Source organism: Phoxinus phoxinus, assembly GCF_949152265.1.
Source record: "Phoxinus phoxinus genome assembly, chromosome: 8".
Taxonomy (NCBI): Eukaryota; Metazoa; Chordata; class Actinopteri; order Cypriniformes; family Leuciscidae; genus Phoxinus; species Phoxinus phoxinus.
This window is the reverse complement of record NC_136883.1, coordinates 28,091,446-28,111,585: the sequence shown is the minus strand read 5'-3', so window position 1 is coordinate 28,111,585 and position 20,140 is coordinate 28,091,446. Positions and strand designations below refer to the sequence as shown.

The 20,140-nt window shown below is 38.9% G+C and overlaps 1 protein-coding gene across 1 annotated transcript in view; it reads right to left on the bottom strand.

Moving 5' to 3' along the window:
• The window catches only part of LOC307002841 (chitin synthase chs-1-like), a 51,398-nt gene extending 31,817 nt beyond the window's left edge, over positions 1 to 19,581 (bottom strand). Inside the window, exons 1-5 of the mRNA XM_079620760.1 lie at positions 19,538 to 19,581; positions 19,111 to 19,246; positions 18,806 to 18,994; positions 17,695 to 18,707; positions 16,774 to 16,863 (exon numbers count right to left, since the gene is read on the bottom strand). Of these exons, the coding sequence (XP_079476886.1) occupies positions 16,774 to 16,863; positions 17,695 to 18,707; positions 18,806 to 18,994; positions 19,111 to 19,246; positions 19,538 to 19,566 (1,457 nt within the window). The 5' untranslated portion in view covers positions 19,567 to 19,581. The remainder of the gene's footprint in view (positions 1 to 16,773; positions 16,864 to 17,694; positions 18,708 to 18,805; positions 18,995 to 19,110; positions 19,247 to 19,537) is intronic.
• Positions 19,582 to 20,140: the final 559 nt, after the last annotated feature.

Below are 20,140 nucleotides of genomic sequence, written 5' to 3'. Positions count from 1 at the left end.
TTCTTTTAACATTTGAAAAACAAGGTCTTTAATATTCTCCCAAAAATGTCTAGAAGTTACTCGTTAGTCCATCTGAACCGGGTGACTTGTCTAATGATAAACAATTCGTGGCTTTTTCCACTTCAACCATACTAATATCTGCATCACATACATTTTTAAAACTCTCATCTACTTTGGGGATCCAATCTTTAATAAGATCAAATAACGCATGGGCATCTGTGTGTGAATAAGAAGATGAATACAGTTTACTGTATAGAAATGGTACATTTCCTTAGAAATCTTTTTTGGATCTGTGCGTTCTTGGTTATTAATTAGCAAATACTTGTAATACCATTATGCTCTTGTCTCTTTTTCTCTAATCTACAAAAATATGCAGAGCTCCTTTCACCCTCCTCTATCCACTTCGCCCTTGATCTTATATACGCTCTTTTGGCTTTATCAACATAAATGTTGTCTAGTGAAGATTGTAGGAGAAAAAGTTTTTCCGGTAACACTTTATTTTGATGGTCCCTTTTGAACATTCTGTTAACTATAAGTAACTGTGCAACTAAAGCCGCGTTTCCACCGAAATTACCCGGAACAATTTGTCCCAGGAACTTTTTTTGCCCCAGACCGGTTGCTTTCTGCGTTTACACCGCGGTCTAAAGTACCGGGAAGATTATAAACTGCGCGCGACTGCTCCTCCCAGTCTGGACGGACAGTAATCAGTTTTGAGCGCCACCCACATTATAATAAATATGGAGGAGATTCAAACTGTGCTGAGGTTGTTTGTGATGTATTGGTTTACTAACGAGGTAATTAACAAAACGGCAGAAAAGAGACGAGCACTGATACTAAAGCGTGTTCAGAACAATCGTAATGCTATAAAATTAGACGATGCGGACATTGACCGTGAGATGGCTGGGACGAACGAGCATAAAATTTCCTGTTGCACAAATACTCTTAATAAAGCCTGAACCTCGTCGTCGGTCCAGCTGTGTGTTTTTTTTAATTAAATTCCATATTTGCAGACAGACAACTCTTACTGCATGAAGCCACGAACCGCAATAGATTTTAAAAAATGCCGGTTAAAATCATAGACAGTATATACACGGTTAAAATAGAATGCTGCATGGAGTCATCCAATTAAAATGCGGCGTGAACACAACCAATCAGCATGTTCAGCGCACAAGTCCCACCCCCGAAAGTTCCTGAACTTTAAAAAAGTACTACCTCGCCAGCAGGGACTTTCGGAGGGCGAAATATTTACCCGGAACTTCATTTAGACCCTGGTTCCTGCGGTGTAAACACACCGAGTACCACCCCAAAGTTCCTAGTTCCTGGGGAAAGTTCCCGCGGTGGAAACTTATAAAATAATACTCTCATTAGAGTATTAGTAGACTGTCTGCTTAATATCTGCAAACTCTTTATTGTGACACTCTACAGACTATAAAGCCGCGTTTCCACCGCGGCAACTAAAGGCACCGGGGTGGCGGTGCCACCGGCTTGGGCCCGTAATCGCTGCTTGCAGCTATATTTATTATTATTATTATTATTACATGATTTGTCCAAAGCTCTGTCTAATCCAGAGTAACCCTGTTACCGTTGATGTAGCCCACATGTCCTCTGTAGTACACATTCTGGCCTGCCGCCCTGGCTTGCTCCATCTTCGGCCATGCAGCTGCACAAGCCTCCCTGTCAGCTTTGCAAAAATATTGCTTGAAATGAATCCATAGATCTTTGCAGATCTTTGCAAATCTTACGAGTTTTTGGACAACTTCCAGATGGAATCATGGTGGAATCTCACGGTGAACTGGATAATAACCTGACGGTCTTTCCCCTCTTCTTTTCTCCCGATGCGGTGGGTGCACAGTATCAACTACCAAATCCATCGATGTATCCCACCTGCAGCGCTAATTTGGAAAGGATATTCTTGACAACGTCTCGGGTGTTTTTGTCAACTTTTTCTTTCAAACCATGTATTTTAAGGTTTCAGCGTCTCTTGTAACGCTCCAACTCCGTGACTTTATCTTTAAGCTCCTCGTTATCCTTTATGAGACGGGGCTAGTGTTGTCAAAAATATCGATATTTCGATAAATATCGATACTGAAATATCTGAACGGTACCAATACTAATTTCCCGAAGTATCGATACTAGCCGAGCGGTCACTTTCACTTCTCTCCAAAGGCGCGTTGACAAACACCACACGTGACGCACTCGTCTCATTCGCTCTGGTTAAATAACAAAAGTGAAGTGAATGGAAAGATGGCGAGGGCGGCGCCCCCGCGACCGGCTTTGGTTGATTGATAAAGAACACCGCGAGCGGGCAATAGCACGGACACGCGTAAAAACACACCGCGAGCGGGCATGTCGGAGTCGGAGAATGGCGTGGACACGCGCTACACACCGCGAGCGGGCATGTCAGAGAATAGCGCACACGCGCTTCACACTGCGAGCGGGGAGAATAGCGCGGACACACACTTCACACTGCGAGCGGGCTGCGGGCACCCAAAAGATTGTTTGACAATCAATAATCCCTCACATCACTTCATTTTTTTTTTTTTTTATAGCTGTAAACAGACTTAAGGAACAGGCTCCAGGGGTACCATTTAGCAAGCATAGGCTACGCTCAGCATCAGGGGTGTTTGTTGTTTGGACAGACCTTTCCCCACTGCTAAAAAAATCCTAAAGGGAATACTGTAACTCTTCTCATTTTAACTTTTCTGAAACATTAACCTAGATGGCCTAGTATTGTTGTTGATATGAGTCTGTGTTGTCTCGTTTTTTCACCGTAATTCTTAAAGTTAACATAATCTGACTGAGGAATCTTAGACAAGTAAATATTTTAACTGTGGTCAAATGTAAATTAACTTGTGCCTATTTAACTTTATTCAGAAAATTATTATTTAATTCTGCAATTTGCCTTCATTAGCGATTATCATCAATTTGATTACACAGATATTAATTAAACTAAACAGCTAGACAATGGCATCTCTGAATTCAATAACGAAATGCCTTTAACTGAAAATTGAATGTTTAATCTTATTATTATACATTACTGACACTCTATCCTCCAATTTGATACTGTTAAGTGCTTTTTTATTACAGTAGGCTATATTTTAATCTTTGATAACAGTAGGTTATACAAATACAACGGGTCATGTTAGCCCTGGTCCAATTAAAAAATATTAACAGATAGAACTCAGGACATTTTTGTTCATGTAAAATATACCTCATTGTCATGTTCTAGACTTGTTATATTTAGCTTTAAATAAAAAAAATACCCCCTTAATATTGTGGCAGTTTTTTTCTCTGTGGTATCGAAAATGGTATCGAATATCGATATTTTTCAAGGTATCGTATCGAAGTTAGAAATTCTAGTATCGTGACAACACTAGACGGGGCATTTCTTTATCTATCGCTTGAATCTTGACCTTGCACTCTTTAATCTCAGTGGCATTCAGCTTCACTAATCTGGTGATATCTGCCACCATGACAGAGTTTTCTCTCAGCTGGTCACCGAAGCGGTCAATTCTGGAGGTGAGCTTTTCTATAGTTTCAACAAGAGACACGTTTGGAACTTCAGACGAGTCCTGTGAGGTTTTTACCTTAAAAAGGTGGCGCTGCACCTTTCGTTGAAGGAGCACTTTTTCTCTTTGTCCCACCACTGGATGTAACATCCATGGTCCGTATTTGCTTGGTAACCATGGTCCGTGTTTGCTTGGCCTAAGGTAGCGGCTGATTTAGGTTCGGTCTTTCCGTTTGGCATGTTCGGTTAAAACTTCGATTGGGCTTTTAATTTCTGGAATAAAATGTTTCAATCCCTTATTTAAAAGTTCAATTTACTGTTTACACGCCTTTTAACCAATAACATTTCATTTTGAAGTAAAAATTTCGGGGCAGGTGAACGAGAGCTCAGAAAATATTGCTTGCCCGTTCCGCCATCTTGCCGAGCTCCGGAGAAAAGTGAAGTCAATTAGAAGAAGCACTTCCTGATGGCTGAGCGTACTGCGCAGCCTCAAACTAAGCTTGACGACGTAGATGTGACGTGAGCAACCTGTCTGACAGTTGTAAGTCTTCTAGTAGCTGTGCCGAGAGAAATCTGAATAATTGCCTTCCGAATCTCGCAGAGACGGAGAGCGTGAGTATTAGCTGTCCATGAGCTAGCAGCAGGAGCAACTTTATTACTCTCTATGGGCTTCTCCCTTGACTTTATCAGACTTTATGCCTCCACGTCCCCCCGATTGCTTGCGAGTTTCTCCGCCTCTCTATACGGTAATTCCTCGACTGTGCGACAGAGAGTCGAGTGGTTATGACGCAATCGTTAGCCTATTTTTAAAAAAATGCTTCTATGGGGCAATAACATAAGATACAAGGTAATGGAGCCTTTTATACATTGTCGTATTTTTTTTTTTTTGAAATAAATAATGGACAAATAGTGTCTTTAAACACCTCAGATGTAAAGTTATTCGCTGTCAAAGTGACGCCAAAATGAATGGGAGTCAATGGAATGCTAACAGCAGGTGATGGTCTGCTAATCAATGGCGGCCCCCGGGGAAGCTTCAGTTTCCGGCTGATTACCCCCTTGCTATAAAGTACCTAATCTTTCAGAGCTCGTTAAGTAAGTACTTATTGAAATTAAGTACCTACTCAGTGAGTATGCGGTTTCGAACGCAGCCTATGCTATGGGTATACCTAACAGGTTCTTCTTTGCTACTCTTAAGCTAAAGTGAGATGTGGACTTCTGTGTAGTATATATTTATTATGTTTTGATTGTATGGTTGTTGTTTTGTACAATTTGTGTGTTACTTATGTCTTATGCTGCTGCACAACGAATTACCCCCTGGGGATAATAAAGACTCCTTGAACTTGAACTCCTTGGTCAATCAACAAAAGCTCACTCTACAACATCCCCTCCTCCCAGTTTACAATATAATCTCCATACTATGAACTTCATTCAACAATCCTGTAACCACAATACAGTTACATAAAAAATATTTTTTATTTAATTTTTTCATATATATATATATATATATATATATATTTCATATTTCATAATCTTTCAAATGACCAGGCAATTTCCTGGTTCTTTGTGATCTTCTCATAATCAAAACAGGGCTAACAGATTTGTTCATTTCAGTTATCTCAGCAGCTTGAGAAGAATCCCCAGCTACTTCAATGGGATTGACTTCCCCAGGAATGTCCTCAGACCGTTTCCTCAGTCTCTTTAGATACCACACCATACTGTGTGCGGAAACATACGGAAACTTGGACATACATAAGATTCAAGGGGTGAAAAATGTAACCTTGACTGAAGTGATAGTGTTCCCCCACAGGTCAATCCACAAAAGCTCACTCTACAACATAAAGAAAACCTCTAAAAGCTTACCGTATTTTCCGGACTATAAGTCGCATCAGTCATAAAATGTGTCATGAAGAGGAAAAAAACATATAAGTCGCACTGGACTATAAGTCGCATTTATTTAGAAATGTTTTTCACAAAATCCAAGACCAACAACAGACATTTAATCTGGAAAGGCAAGTTATTCAACTACACAATAGGACACAGAACAACAGGCTGAATAGGTGTCTGGCATGTTAACGTAACACAGGGTTTCCCGCAGCACTTTGGAAGGTGGCCGGCCGCCTAAGCAACACACGCCTTAACTGCGTTGTCAAAACATTTATTTGAGCGATATCCTCCGTGTTACTCTGTCCTGTTTAGAGCTTAGATTCTCTACCCGAGCCCGATATTTCCCGCCGCTATACTCGGGCCAGACCCATGATCTAGAGACGTGCGGCGCGGGACTAGATTTAAAGGAGAACTCCGGTCAATTTTAACATTGAGCTCAATTTTTTGTAAATTTGGAGTGCTGTCAATACAGAGAACAACGACAAAAATCGGTGTTGCCTACACCGTGTTATCCTCTTTTTAAAATTTGCACCCTATTGACTTGAATGGGGTCTAATTTTAAACCTGCTTTTATTTCTCTTATCATCCTTGATGTGTCATACAAGTGCCCAGCCATGTTGAGTGATTCCTTCAGAGTGAACACGAGTAAATCTGACTGCAGTAGATGTGAAAGATATGAATAAAAATGATGTTATATCAGCCAGCGCACATACCTGCATTTAGTTCCTGTTTTCGGGCGAAGTCCAAAGTAGTCGATTGTCGAGTTCACGCGCATAGGTTTAGTTACCTATGATCACGCGCGTGAACTCGACAATCGACTACTTTGGACTTCGACCGAAAATTACTAAATTTAGTCCAAATTTACTAAAAATTGAGCTCAATGTTAAAATTGACCGGAGTTCTCCTTTAATGGCCGAGCGCGGGCGGTAGCCTAATGCACTCACTCTGTGTGCGGGAGAATAAAACGATGAAATATAATATCTATGAATAAAACATAAAAACTAATAAATTGTTATTCATGTGTTGCAGAAAAGCATCAAGAACAACTAAAACAAAATAGAAACGATTTACAGGCCAGAGTTTCTATTTGTAACATGTTTGCAGCGTTGAGCGATGTAGCCAATCACAGACATGTGTGTTGATTTCTTGAACGCAGTGGCCAATCAGAAGCATTTAAGATAGAATCCCCTCACCGCTCAAAACTGACTTTTTGTTCAGTGCTGAATTCTGCATGCTGGCAAATCCTCTGATTATAAAATATATTATGAAAGATTCATTATGCAGTCAGCTTCATTGATAATAACAGATGTATGAGATCACGATGAACTGATGTCAGCTTTTTAGGAATTAAGGGAGTGGACTTTGCGCGCATTCAGTCATGGCAAACCAAGCAAGCAGCCTGCTTGCTTTTATGTTAAAGGAACACTCCGACTTTTTGGGACTTTAGGCTATTCAACTTATCCCCCAGAGTTAGATAAGTCCATACATACCTTTTTCATCTCCGTGCATGCTATAAGTCTGTTTGACGCACCCACCGCTAGCCTAGCTTAGCACAAAGACTGGATGTAAATGGTTGCAGCTAGCATACTAATCCAAATAAGTGACAAAATAACGCAAACATTTTCCTATTTACATGTTGTGATTTGTATAGTCACAGAGTGTACAAAAAACAAAGTCACATGAGATACAGACATATTTTAACTGTATTAATACTGGGAACTATATCCCCTGAATATAGGGCGGAGTGATAACCGCAGCGCACCTGAGACGCGCTCTGAACGAACTCTCTGCTCCTCACCACGGCGCGTCTCAGGTGCTGCGGTTATCACTCCGCCCAAGTAGCAGTGCTTCGCCTTCAGAGAATATAGTTCCCAGTATTTATACCGTTAAAATATGTCTGTGTCTCATATGACTTAGTTTTTTGTACACTCTGTGACTATACAAATCACAACATGTAAATAGGAAAATGTTTGCGTTATTTTGTCACTTATTTGGATTAGTATGCTAGCTGCAACCATTTACATCCAGTCTTTGTGCTAAGCTAGGCTAGCGGTGGGTGCGTCAAACAGACTTATAGCACGCACGGAGATGAAAAAGGTATGTATGGATTTATCTAACTCTGGGGGATAAGTTGAATAGGCTAAAGTCCCAAAAAGTCGGAGTGTTCCTTTAAGTTAACAGTGGTTTGTGAATGTTAATGCTTTAATAACAAATCATTTATCAGGAGCATTTATGCTGATGTTTATGGTGGCTCCACGTAGGCTAACACAAAGTTAAGTTACACCTTAACTAACACATTTTCTGTGGGAAACCCTACACAATAGCATAAAGAACATATACCTGGGAGGCTGAATAGGCTAAATTAACGTAAGCCAGCGAGTCCAACAAGTTACCGGTAAGCAAGTTCACCAAGCTCCCGCGATCTCATTCCACAACACTGAATCAGAGAATGTCTAGGGGAGAAGTTTCACTCTCGCTACACTTCCGGCTTCTGACTGGTTGCAGTTCCACTCTGATTCCACATGAGGGCGCTCACAGGACGAGTGCAGAATGAATGGAGGTCTATGGAGCTATACCCCTCAAAATCCACTTTTCTCAGGATATAATTTTTTGTCTAGTAATTTGAATGTTGTATTCGAAAGGAGATACAAAAAAATTGCACATTGCTGGGTGTTCGATTTTTTTTTTAGAGTCACTTATTTGCTTTAAAAAGTCTTTTAAAATGGTGCTTTGGTGCTTTCGGGCTCTGCACTTTCTTTTCTCTCGAGGCATCGACAACACAGCGGACACAGGTAAACACACAACACAGCTGACACAGGTAAACACACAACACAGCTGACACAGGTAAACACACGTGCTAGAAGAGTTATTGCTAGAAGACATTCTGGTCCCGCTTCGGATGCCACGATGCCATCAAGCGGTATTCTCTGGTCGTAATCAGTCATTCACTGACCAATCAGCGTTCATTAGCAGAATGCTAGCGTGTTATGGTCAACAACAACTCAACCCGTAAGAAATCGAAAGGACATAAGCACTCGTTCATTCAACTTTCGACCTATAACCCATGTTGAACTTGCAAAACCTACAATCAAATCTGAGATTTCTCAACGGCAATCGGGTGAAAGAGACAAATTTAGCCGTCTAGCTCCATAGACTCCCATTCATTTTGCACTCGGGCAATCGCCCCCAGTGGAACTCTGGTGGAACTACAACCAAAAATTCGGTACAATAGGACTTATTAGGGAGTGGCCAGGATCTCCGTAGACGGGCTCTGACTGAATCCATTGAATTCTTCCTCGGTTTCGCTTCTGAACAACTCCGCTAACTAGAGCGCCCTCTCGCGGCTGTAGACGGTAATGTTTTCTCTTGGTTCATCTCAGTCAGTATGAATTAATTTTGATATATTAGTTGCACCTGACTATAAGTCGCAGGACCAGCAAACCTATGGAAAAAAAAAAAAAGTGCGACTTATAGTCTGGAAAATACTGTAATTATAGATACAGTAAGACAGAAACTCACCTGTTCACCGGTTATTTTCCACAGCTAGGCAAAGGCAAGCGCGTTTCTATTCAGTGCTTCTCCCGGGAGACTAGCGCTAAATTCATCCCCTAGTTTAACGCCATCTACTGTTTCTACTTACTTAAAAGAGGAAGTTGCTCAACTGCTATTGTGAGAAAATCTGCCTGGACACATTAGTGAGAAAATCGAGCCGAGAGATCTCATAAAAAGCCAAGTGTCTCACAATCATAACAGACAGATATGATAAAAGGACACAGACAGTGTCTGGCTGTAGGCTACCCTAAAGTCAGCAGGATGACGGATACGCCATTTACAGCAACCAGGGACGTTACACAACATTCTCTGGATTCCTGGTCTATCCTAATGCCGATTCCATGACAGAACTTCCCCCTAAGAACCAGTACTGAATACTGAATAATGCATAGATCATAGCTCTAACATAGTGCTATGTTATGTGATTTTACACATCACAAATTATTATGTAAATATTGTATAATTGTTTAGAAAGACTGTGACTCTCATATTGTTAGAGGCAAAATGCTCTACATAGACATAGTTGGTGCTAATTTTTATCGTTGTACTGTTATTAAAATACAGTGTTGTGGGTAACGCGTTATAAAGTAACGCGTTAGAGTACTCTAATTACCTTTTTCGTGAAATGTGTAACTTAACGCGTTAGTTTTGTGCGTTAAGTAATCAGTAACTTCGTTATTTTTTAAAAAAAGTAATCCGTTATTTTAAGGAAAGGAAAATCCCGAATAAAAAAATTTCCCCAGGATCAAGACAGTGTTTCTGCGCTTCAATACCCCACCACCCTCCAGCTTCATTAAGGCACACGCGCGCGGTCTCTTGCTCTCTCTCCCTCTCTGCCATGCACGCGCGGTTTGGAGCACAGTCTCTGTCTCGCGGGCGCGCTCGCTCTAGATTCCGGGAGATTTTAACTAATTCGCGGACATCAGTGAGCCGCTATCAATATGCGGGAGACTCCCGGAACTTCCGATAGACTTGGGATGTCTGCATTTCTATACTGAAATAATATCGGCATTATAATTATTGATTTTTTTATTGAAATAATAGCCCATCCGCGCATCTCTACTACCCGGGCTGGGAAGGTGTGAATTTTGATTAATATGTTCTGTGATAATAAATAAATAAAACGCTATGTGGAATAGCCTATGACTGTCTTTCCTGTTATTGTTATCTTACAGTGTTAATTTAGTCGGATGACGTTATTCATTGCCAGGAGTCACGACTTCTAGGTGCATTTAAAGGGGGCCGTGTCTGTCAATCAAGCTGCAGCATGTGTGAGGCGCTGCAAACGGCTTTTAATTTTTGGTAACGCACGAGTACTCTAACGCGTTACTTTTATGAATAGATAACGCTGTAACGTAACTGATTACTTTTAATTGATGGTAACGTTGTAACCTAATTAACTACTTTCCAAAGTAACTATACCCAACACTGTTAAAATATTAGAAAGTGTCTGAGATCTTTCTCATGAGTATTTTTGATATAAACTAATCTAAATAAACTTTAACTTGGGTGTGTGTGTGTGTGTGTGTGTTTGGCTAACATTGTGAGGATCAATATCGTAAGTATAGGAAACCTAATAACTTTTCAATTCATTTATATGTCAAATTGGCATTTAAACATTACAATAAGAATGCACACAAACTGAACTTCTATTCAATAACCTTAAAACGTCCGGAGTTACAATAAGAGACGATTACAAAAGAGACTAGATCATTTTTATTTAAACACACTAAGCAGTAAATATGTACAAAGAAATCATTTTAAAATATTTTTTAGGATTGTTTAACAAGTAACATAATCACCTTAAAAGGTCACTTCAAGTAATGTTTATATCTATCCTCAGCTTTAGTAGGCAGAAATTTAGTAGCAAAAACTACCTGGTATCGGTGATTGATTGTGATTAATCTGATTATTAGTTGGCATATCATGTAATTAACTCAATCATTAATCATCAATCAACAAATCATAATTAACAGACATATTTTTTTACTCTTTAAATTTGAAATTCTCCTTAAATAATTCAGAAAATGCTATTAGTGCTACATTAGTATCTATAGGACAATAAACCTTTAGAATTCAATACACATCATTATACTGAAGTCACAGCTCTTCTCAAAACAGAGGGGTTATGAAAACATAAGGCTGTATCTGGCTCATACATCTTATACTGAGGGTTTGAGTCCTGGAGCTGTGCAACCTATTGAAACGTGGATATCGTTAATAATACAAATAAAAAACATTTAAATAGCAATTTAGTGTGTGATCCATTTGCTCACCTGATGTGACTGCTTTCTACAAGCTTTCATTTCTGTATCAGCATACGCCACAAAATGGATTAACGTGTAGATTCTGAAACAAAAGAACATTATACACCATTACTAAAAATAGGAATAAAACAGAATGATTTATCTTCAGACTTTAGACTGGTTTTATATATAATGTATTATATGATCTCCACTTTGTGATTTAATGAAACACTAAAACAAAAAGGTCTGGCAATATTTAACCATATAGAAGAATCAATGATAGTGATTTTGATCTTTTGTGAATGTTTAGTTACCTGTGGTATAGCATTGCAATAAATTGCACTATCAGCAATAATGCGAAGCTCAGTAGAAACATCAGTCCAATTGGATCAATGGAAAACACTTCTGTTTTGGATCGAGTCCCATTAGGAAAAATTTTTGGGATCTTTATGGAGACTGAGTCACCAATTGTCTCAAGGAAGAAAGTTGTCACTAGCCAAAGTGCATTACAGAAGAAAAAGGCAAATGCAACCTATAAGAAAGAGAACAGCAAAACAGAATGAAGACAAAACTTTACTGTTACAGAACATTTAGACAAAACAAAACCACATAGAAAGTCATTTTTGCATATTGACAAGCTTATGAGGCTCACCTTATTTCGAAGTTCTCTCAGTTCATTAGCCATTTTTTCCTGTTGTTCTTTATTCTCTTTAAGAGGTTCTAGATATTTTTTTTGCAATTCTCTCCAGAACTCGTTTTCATCCTGCATGTGTTGAAACAGTAAATTTATATTATGTGTATGCACTATGCACCAGCAGCACCTGACATATCTGCAGCAACCAAGGGCACAAAGTTTGGCAAAAAAAAAAAAAAACGCTGCAAAAAGAGAGTTTCTCCATTGAAAGTCATTCAAATGTAGCCATGTATTATGGCAGAATAATAAAAAAACATAATTATTTTGCAAAAATAAATTATAAACAAATATAATATAATTTATTTCTTCCAATTCGTCTTACCATTGGAAGTGCAGATTCATGCAAGGGAAAGTCATAAGATTTCATCTGCAGACGTTCAATCCAAGCTTTTGGAATTAAACAATTAACCATTTTAATCGTAATCTAATTCAACAAGTCAACAGCTAGAATATTAGGATATTAAGTATGGAAGTCATACTTACTTTGATGAGCATTGAGTGGGAACTCCTCTGCCCTACATTTTAGGAATAGAGTATTATTATTAGTGATAGTATTAAAAACATCCACTGTAATCTGAATGTAATTTATTTATTTAAAATCTATATAAAAATAGTTAAAAATTCTACACAGGTGGATAGAAATGGGATGAAACCATGTGAATTTGTGCTATTAGTTTGTTTTTGTTTTTACCCTTGTGTTTCCAAAGGAATATGTGGCTCTTCAGTTTCGGTTATGGTTTCTGCAGGTAGTATCTCCTTGCTCGAATCTTCTTCAGATTCCAAACATGGACATTTGCAACATGTGGCATTCATGACCTTCTTCTTGATGGTATCGACTGCTGTAGTCTTAGCCTGGCCGCCGGTTTCACGAGTGCCCCACGTGACATTGTTCATGTTGACGATAGAGTAAATGGCCAAGAGCAAATACCCGCTGGGAATGCAGAGGAAGTATAACAACCCATAGATGACCAGTGAGAACTCCTGAGGGTGTAAAGCTGCCGTAATGATGTACAACACCACCATGCCGATGAGGAACAGACCACTGGGGGTCAGAAAAGTTTTTTGCCTCACTAAATCCCCTATGAGAGTAGAGATGAGGAAATAAAGCATGTGCAGTCTAAAAATATTGATGTTCTAAATAGTATTTTTACGCATGAAAAAAGACACAGCCGTTACCTATGATGCAGAGAACTGTTCCCGCCATGAGAAATGCGTAGAACACACTCATAATTGCAGCGATTTTAATCTGCATGTCAGATGTCAGTTTGAAGCATAAGATGAGATAGACAGTAGGGGGCACTATGGCCAAAGCAAGAGCAATATTTTCAGGCATTTCCAAAATGAACACAAAGCTTCCTGCAAGATAAAGAAAGCACATTAATAGCCCTTTAAAAGCACTATAAAACAGCACAATGAATCGAATGCAAATAAATTACTGTCAAATTTTCTATGCAAGCAAAACCTTACCTGATATCATGAGACAGATAGTGGCAGGGCCCAAGATGGAAGCTGCCATGCTAATAATCTGGTACAAGATGTAAAGTTTTGAGATAGAGCTGTTCCTCTGAGAGGTCAGTCCTCCTGAGCCCAAGAGGTCGATGGTGTTGGCCATGGTAGAAGGTCCCCAGCGTCTGCGCTGGTTGTAGAACTCTTTAAAATCCTGAGGCGCATTGGTGTAGGCATCAGAAGCTGCATTGTACTCAACCCTCCACCCCTGCTGCAGAAGCAGAGTACATAACCAGCGGTCCTCGCCTGACGTTTCACCGAAAAGAAGGGGAATTTGTTTAGTCAAGGCTGAATTTATATTATTAGTCATGTGGTTAACTTCATAGACATTACCTTGATCATACTGGACGCAGTGGCTGGCTTCACTTGCTTTAGTTGTATACCTCTTCATGATGTTGTCATCCATGAGTGCGGCTCCTCTGAAAAGACTGAAACATCCAGGGCTGCACAGTACACAGCCGAACACGTGCTCTGCAGTCTTTTGCAGCCAGTGGCCTACCGCATATTCAAACTTCTGATACCACACCATGGGCCCTTTAAGCATAATATCTTATTAGTCAGTTTATCACCTTTATAATCTATAATATACACAAGTAGTCAGTGCATGTCTATATTTGCGACTAGTTTCTACCAAATGACAGATGAATTTGGTGGAAAATACCAACGATAGGTATCATAACTGGCTTCAATAATATCCCTACAGACGATACATACGTACAGCTCAGACATATTTGGTTGTTATCATGATTTAATTTTAAAATTGTAATTTATTTATTATGATTCTCTTTGAATGCTTTTTTTCTAATTTATTTTATTAGTAGTAGTTTTATCTGGTTAATTATTCTTCACACTTCCTCTCCCTCATACTTTTAAAACCAGTCTAGAATGTGCACTGTTGTTTAAAAGTTTGGGTTCCAGGAAGATTTTTTAAATGTTTTTGAAAGAAGTCTCTTATGCTCACCAATGTTGCATTTATTTGATCAAAAATACAGTAAAAACAGTCATATTAGAGTTATATGTGGCTTTTAGTCAATGCATATTTGCTAAATATAGTCCATAGTTGTTGTGTACTCCTTAAAGTTAACAGCTGATGTGAAATATTACAATTTAAAATAAATATTTTATTAATATATTTTGCAGTTGTATTTCCTGTGATGGCAAAGCTAAATTTTCAGCATCATTACTGTGCGTTCACACCGGACGCGAATAGAGCGTCAAATTCGCGCCTGCCGCGTCTAGTTTGACGCTTGAACATTTTGAAAGTGAAATGGACGCGCGTAAAAAGCAAGCGTTTGGAGCGAAATTGACGCGTGTCCAAGGCGAAATCCGCTTCTTCTTGGAGAGGCAAGTGCTAGGCGGTTCTGTTTGCAAGAAAGGCCGCGAAATTTAAAAATACTACTGTTATTGTGTCACGAAATGTAGTTTTAAGAGTTGTATCGAGAATGTAGTTGTTTAAAGCTCAATTCTGTGGTTTATTTATAAAGATAGCACCTATTTTAAAAAAATGTTTCTGACGTTTCAGAGTTGTGAGATCCAGGTGATCACCGGACGCTCAGCGCTCATGTAACCCGCCTGGAACAGCCTTACCTCGGCTAGTCAATGTTTAAATCCACAATCTATAGCTTCGGTTCTATTATATGAAACATATAATTTAAAATGCATTAATGACTCGTTATAACGTAGGTCAAACGACTTATTTAATTATGTGAGTTTTATTTCATCTCATTCAGAAATGTAGCTTCCCAGATAGCAAACTGACATTGAATCAACGTGGAAACGACGTTGACGTGACATCGAAACGACATCGTTTTGCTCATCGATTTAACGTTGAATCAACGTCAGGCACGCCATTCAACCGCATTTTCAACTCGGGCGGCAAACGCGAATTCGCGTCAAACGCGTGAATGCACAAAAAGCACAATAAAATCATTTGCGCATAACGCGCCAGACGCTCAATTCGCGCCATTCGCGCGAACTTGATGCGCGAATGAGGCGCATTCGCGTCTACCGAGTCGCACTCTACGCCTCATTCGTGCAGCAGGATTTTTTTACGCGCGTAACGCGTCTTTGCATTGACTTAACATTGAAATCACTCTCGTCTGACGCGCTATTCGCGTCCGGTGTGAACGCACCATTAGTCTTCAGTCACATGATCCTTCAAAAATATTTTCAGCTCAAGAAACATTATTCAGATTCCATAATAATATAACATTATTATCAGTGCTGGGAAAAAAAATCTGTAAAACAATTTTTTCCTAGCATTTCGAGATTACTTTATTCTATTCTCGAAATATTATTATAAAATACAATTATTCTTATAAACAGAATAAAGTCGAAATTTCGACTTATTATTTACTTATTAATTACTGAACCAAAACTTTTGAATGGTAGAGTATTCTAGATATTTAGAAAATTTTACAGTAATGAATCAAAAACAATAAAATGACCTGATAACAATGGTTTATACTTAATATATATATCCAACCTGTGCCTGTAGGATGAATCCTGCCACATGCAGCCCCAACCTCTGGGTAGAGTTTCAGTCTGTCAATTAACAGCATGACTGCGGACGGCTGGAAATCAGTATCTCCATCCAGGGCCAAGATATAGGTGTTCTCCTTCTCTCTCTAATGAGCATTAAAAACATTCAGAGTCTAGCTGATATTGTATTCTAGAAATACTAGTGGTGAATTTTAAAGTTAAGCATCTAACCTTCAGTCTCTCCTTAAGGTCATCCAGTCCTTCTCCTGCCTCAAACTTTTTGAAGTACTGTCTGTTTAGTCTCCAACCAAAAATGTAATACAAGTACATTATCTGCAAACACAGATGATTAGTGAAGTTCTGGCCGCAAAACATCTGCACCTGTGTTTAGCTGCATGATCCTTACCTGAGACCATCTTTTTTTGTGACGAATAAGTTGCTTGTCTTTGATGTGAACCATCATCACATTGCCTTGAGGAAGGGTGTATTCCAGACGACCTCCATAGGGGGTGTTTATGATCTTCTGCCATGGTAGTGGTGGTGTCTGCTTGAATATACATGGATCCTCCTCACTAAAAATGCTAATGTATGTGAAGTATTATTAGATTAGTTTTTCCCATAAATTCTCAGTAACCATAAACAGGTAAAAATAAAGAGGATTCTTACGTGTAAACTTCTTTAATTACATCCACAAGAGTTTCAGCGTATTCATTTGCATGCCGCTGCCTTCCATTATCAACATCCATGAAAGCGTCATCAAAATAAATATGGAATTCAAACTCGACGTCGCTGGGGTTGTCGGTCTTGGGCCTGTATTTATCGAGTCTGGTAGTAAAAGAAATAGTATTCAATTACAAGTACAATTCAATTGAGACTGAATGAGTAGCTAAGCGTATGTTTACCTGAACATAGAGATGATTATCTTCATCATTTCATCGTAGGTCTCATGCCACATCGTTGCACACAGAAACACTCTGATGGTTTCTTTTGCGCTGAGGAACACATATTAAGAAATCCAAAGGAAAATTGTAATTGCTCAGAGGTTGCTCTCAGATACATATCATGTAAGCGAGTGAATCAATTGTTAGTTGACATACAAAGCTACAAAATTACAGTGGATGGCATAGCCGTGATATTTTGGAAGAATGTGATAAGACATGTTTGAGTTTATATTAAAATTATTTTTTTATTCGGGTTTACTCGAATTACAGGTTTACTTTTTTTTACAATTCAAGTTTTATTGCAAACTTTGGTATTTGGGCGAGTGTAGGCTAGATGCTGAAACTCTTTTAAAACTATAGAGGGGATACACGTAAAATGAAAGTATTTTTGTCAGACGAAACATTTGAGAAGAATTGAGCCAGAGACGTTAGCAAAACTCCACTTGCTCTCCTTTTAATCTCACTGATGTCTTCACATTCATTTGTAAATTACACCATTTGTAAATTTTAATGGGAACACATTTACTGTGTAAAATGCTATAAGATAAGTTATTAACTTATTAAGATAAGTTTGTCTAATTTGTCTAAATATATTAAAAATAAAGCACTAAAAAGAAACATAATTGTTTTAATGACACAAGTGACTATGCATCACAACATTACAGTATGAAAATGGGTATTTAATTACTTTGCATTTAACAGTGTTATTAAATTATTAGTATTTTTATAGATGGACATGAAGTAAGAGTCAGATAATATAAATGTAAAAAACAATGAGAATGCACCATTAAATATTCAACATCGATACAGATCATTTAAAAATATATAATATTGGCTGATATTAACAATATGCAACCATACTTAGAAAGTTGAAACACTTACCACCGTTTCTCCTTGATTCTCTTTCTGATTTCAAAACGGGTGTTCAGCAACATGGACTGTTCCAGAAACACTCCTTCATACATGCGTCGCACGAACAGATCTTGGGTTCTTACTATTCTGTGGATCTTCAGGAACCAGATGTAAAATGTACTGAGCATGAGTCCCAACCACCAGCTCAGAGCAGAGCCGATGAAACACGCCAGTCCTCCTGTACTCATTGTTTCCACAATGTCCCTGGCACGTAGAGTTTTTGTAGCATCAGTCAACATCAATCGCAACAATGCACCGCTGGATTTCGACTGATCGTTCTCAATACAAGTAGAAGTTTGATTAGACTCTGGGAGTTTAAATGCAAGTGGAATCAAAAACACTGCCAAAACTGCAACCTGGGCCATGTATATGGGCAAAGCGAAGCTGCAGTGCAGGGAGTGCATCTTGCAAGCCACAACTACAAACCAGCTGCACAGCGCAGAGGATACTATCTGGAGCGCCACCATTGAAATAACGACTGTTTCGAAGACGGATGTGACCGATTTCCAGTTCTGACCAGACAGAGGAACGTAAGCTCCAACCACAACTGAAGTAATCAGGATTCTCATCAAACTGGAGATGATGCACACCACATTACGGGACTGAGCGATGTCTTTGGAAATGTCCTCTAGAAATGAGATGGAGAATAGCGTGCTGTAGTTTTCCCACCAGTTCACAGAAACACAGATGGTCCCCACGATGGCAAGGCCAATTGATATACTCATCTGAGGGGAACGTTCGATTGCCAGATAACTGACTGCAAAAAGCACATAACCCAGGACGATTAAGAAAATGGAGCATACGGGGAGCATTATAATCCGCTTCCTCTCTTTGGCTAGGCACTCAGCGACTACCTGGAACACTGCTGACAGGATGCTCACACTGTTTAGGATCATCACATTAGTGACAATGTCAAAGTGTGGCATGGCTACTATTGTTAGAATTGCAGCTCCCAATGCTACCAGGAACTCAACACACAGGACCTAGAGCAAAGATCAAAGCAAAGTCAGAAAGGTTACTGCCAGAACAATAAGTTTCTCTGCTACTATACATCTGTTTAACAAAAACTCTGTTTGCTTACCCAAAAAACAGTTTTTTTAGAGGGCATGGCTGCGCTCTTGAAAATGAACTTCCATGTGCTTTTTATCAAAAGGAGAACACTCGGCCCAACCAGAACAAAGCCAATGCCAAGTAGGGCGGCAGGCTTCTTTTCTGAACATATAATCTCAGTGTTATTGTTCCCAAATGTTATCAAAAGCAAAAACGATGTCTGTAAAGAAAAAAAAAATAGTTTCAGTCAAACCGAGCCTTTTGTGTAATATAGACAAGTTAATTGTTATCCTATCATCCAAAAATGATTAGCCAATGATTAATAAAGCAGCTCACTTTACTCAGCAGCGCAAGGGCAAAGACAAGTATGCCAACAATGGCACACGAGAACCATTTCAAACACCGCACTCGTTTCTTTGGTATCTGCTCATCTTGAATGATCGGCACTTCTCTGCACGAATCCCAAGGTCGCCTGTTGGGAGGAAAAAAAGGGAATAGCTTAATGGAAAATTGAAAGTTCACTTGAACGAGAAATGTAAAAGATGTACAAATTTTTTTGGTATTTATCGTGCTAGAGAGATTGAAGGAATATATGCCAGGAATAGGTAAATAATTGTTCTTTATAAAGAAATCAATTTGGGAGAAAGTGCAATATTAAAAATGTTAAATTAGAAAATAAGCATTTAGCTGCATAATTAAATGTTTGTGGAGACCTAAATTAATTTAATATAAGTTTGATAAATGAAAAACAAAAACCGATTACCTGAATTCATGATTCTGCTGCTTTTCCATAGTGATGTTTGCAAGGCAGCAATAACCTTTGATTAACCATAAGTAAAACAGACCAGAGCCTTTATAACCAGATGGGAGGGAGCACTACGCTATTATTCAAACGGGTTTCATGCTGTGACATATCTTTACACAGAAATCATCTACCTGTCCATGTTCCGTTTAATTTCCCACTCCCTTTGATGAAAATAGTTTCTCAAGTATTTTAAGCAACTTACCGGATATACTACTACATGGTTAAACAAATGTGGTAAATACATTCTAATTGACGGATTATACTAATACACACAATTACAGGGAATAAATATTGTAATGCCACACTATACAGCGACATTCTAGAGAATTCTCAGCTTCCAAGAAAGGGTATTAGTTTAGGGGATAATGCTGCACACAATACGCATAAGGAAATGGTCTTCGTGTGAAACAACTACAGTAGTTGACCTACAGCACAAAGACAAAATGAGCATATGCAAAGAACATGTAACTGTCGATATGCAAGACATACACTGATCAGCCACATTAAAACCACTGAAAGGTAAAGTGAATAACATTGATTATCGTTACAATTACATCTGTC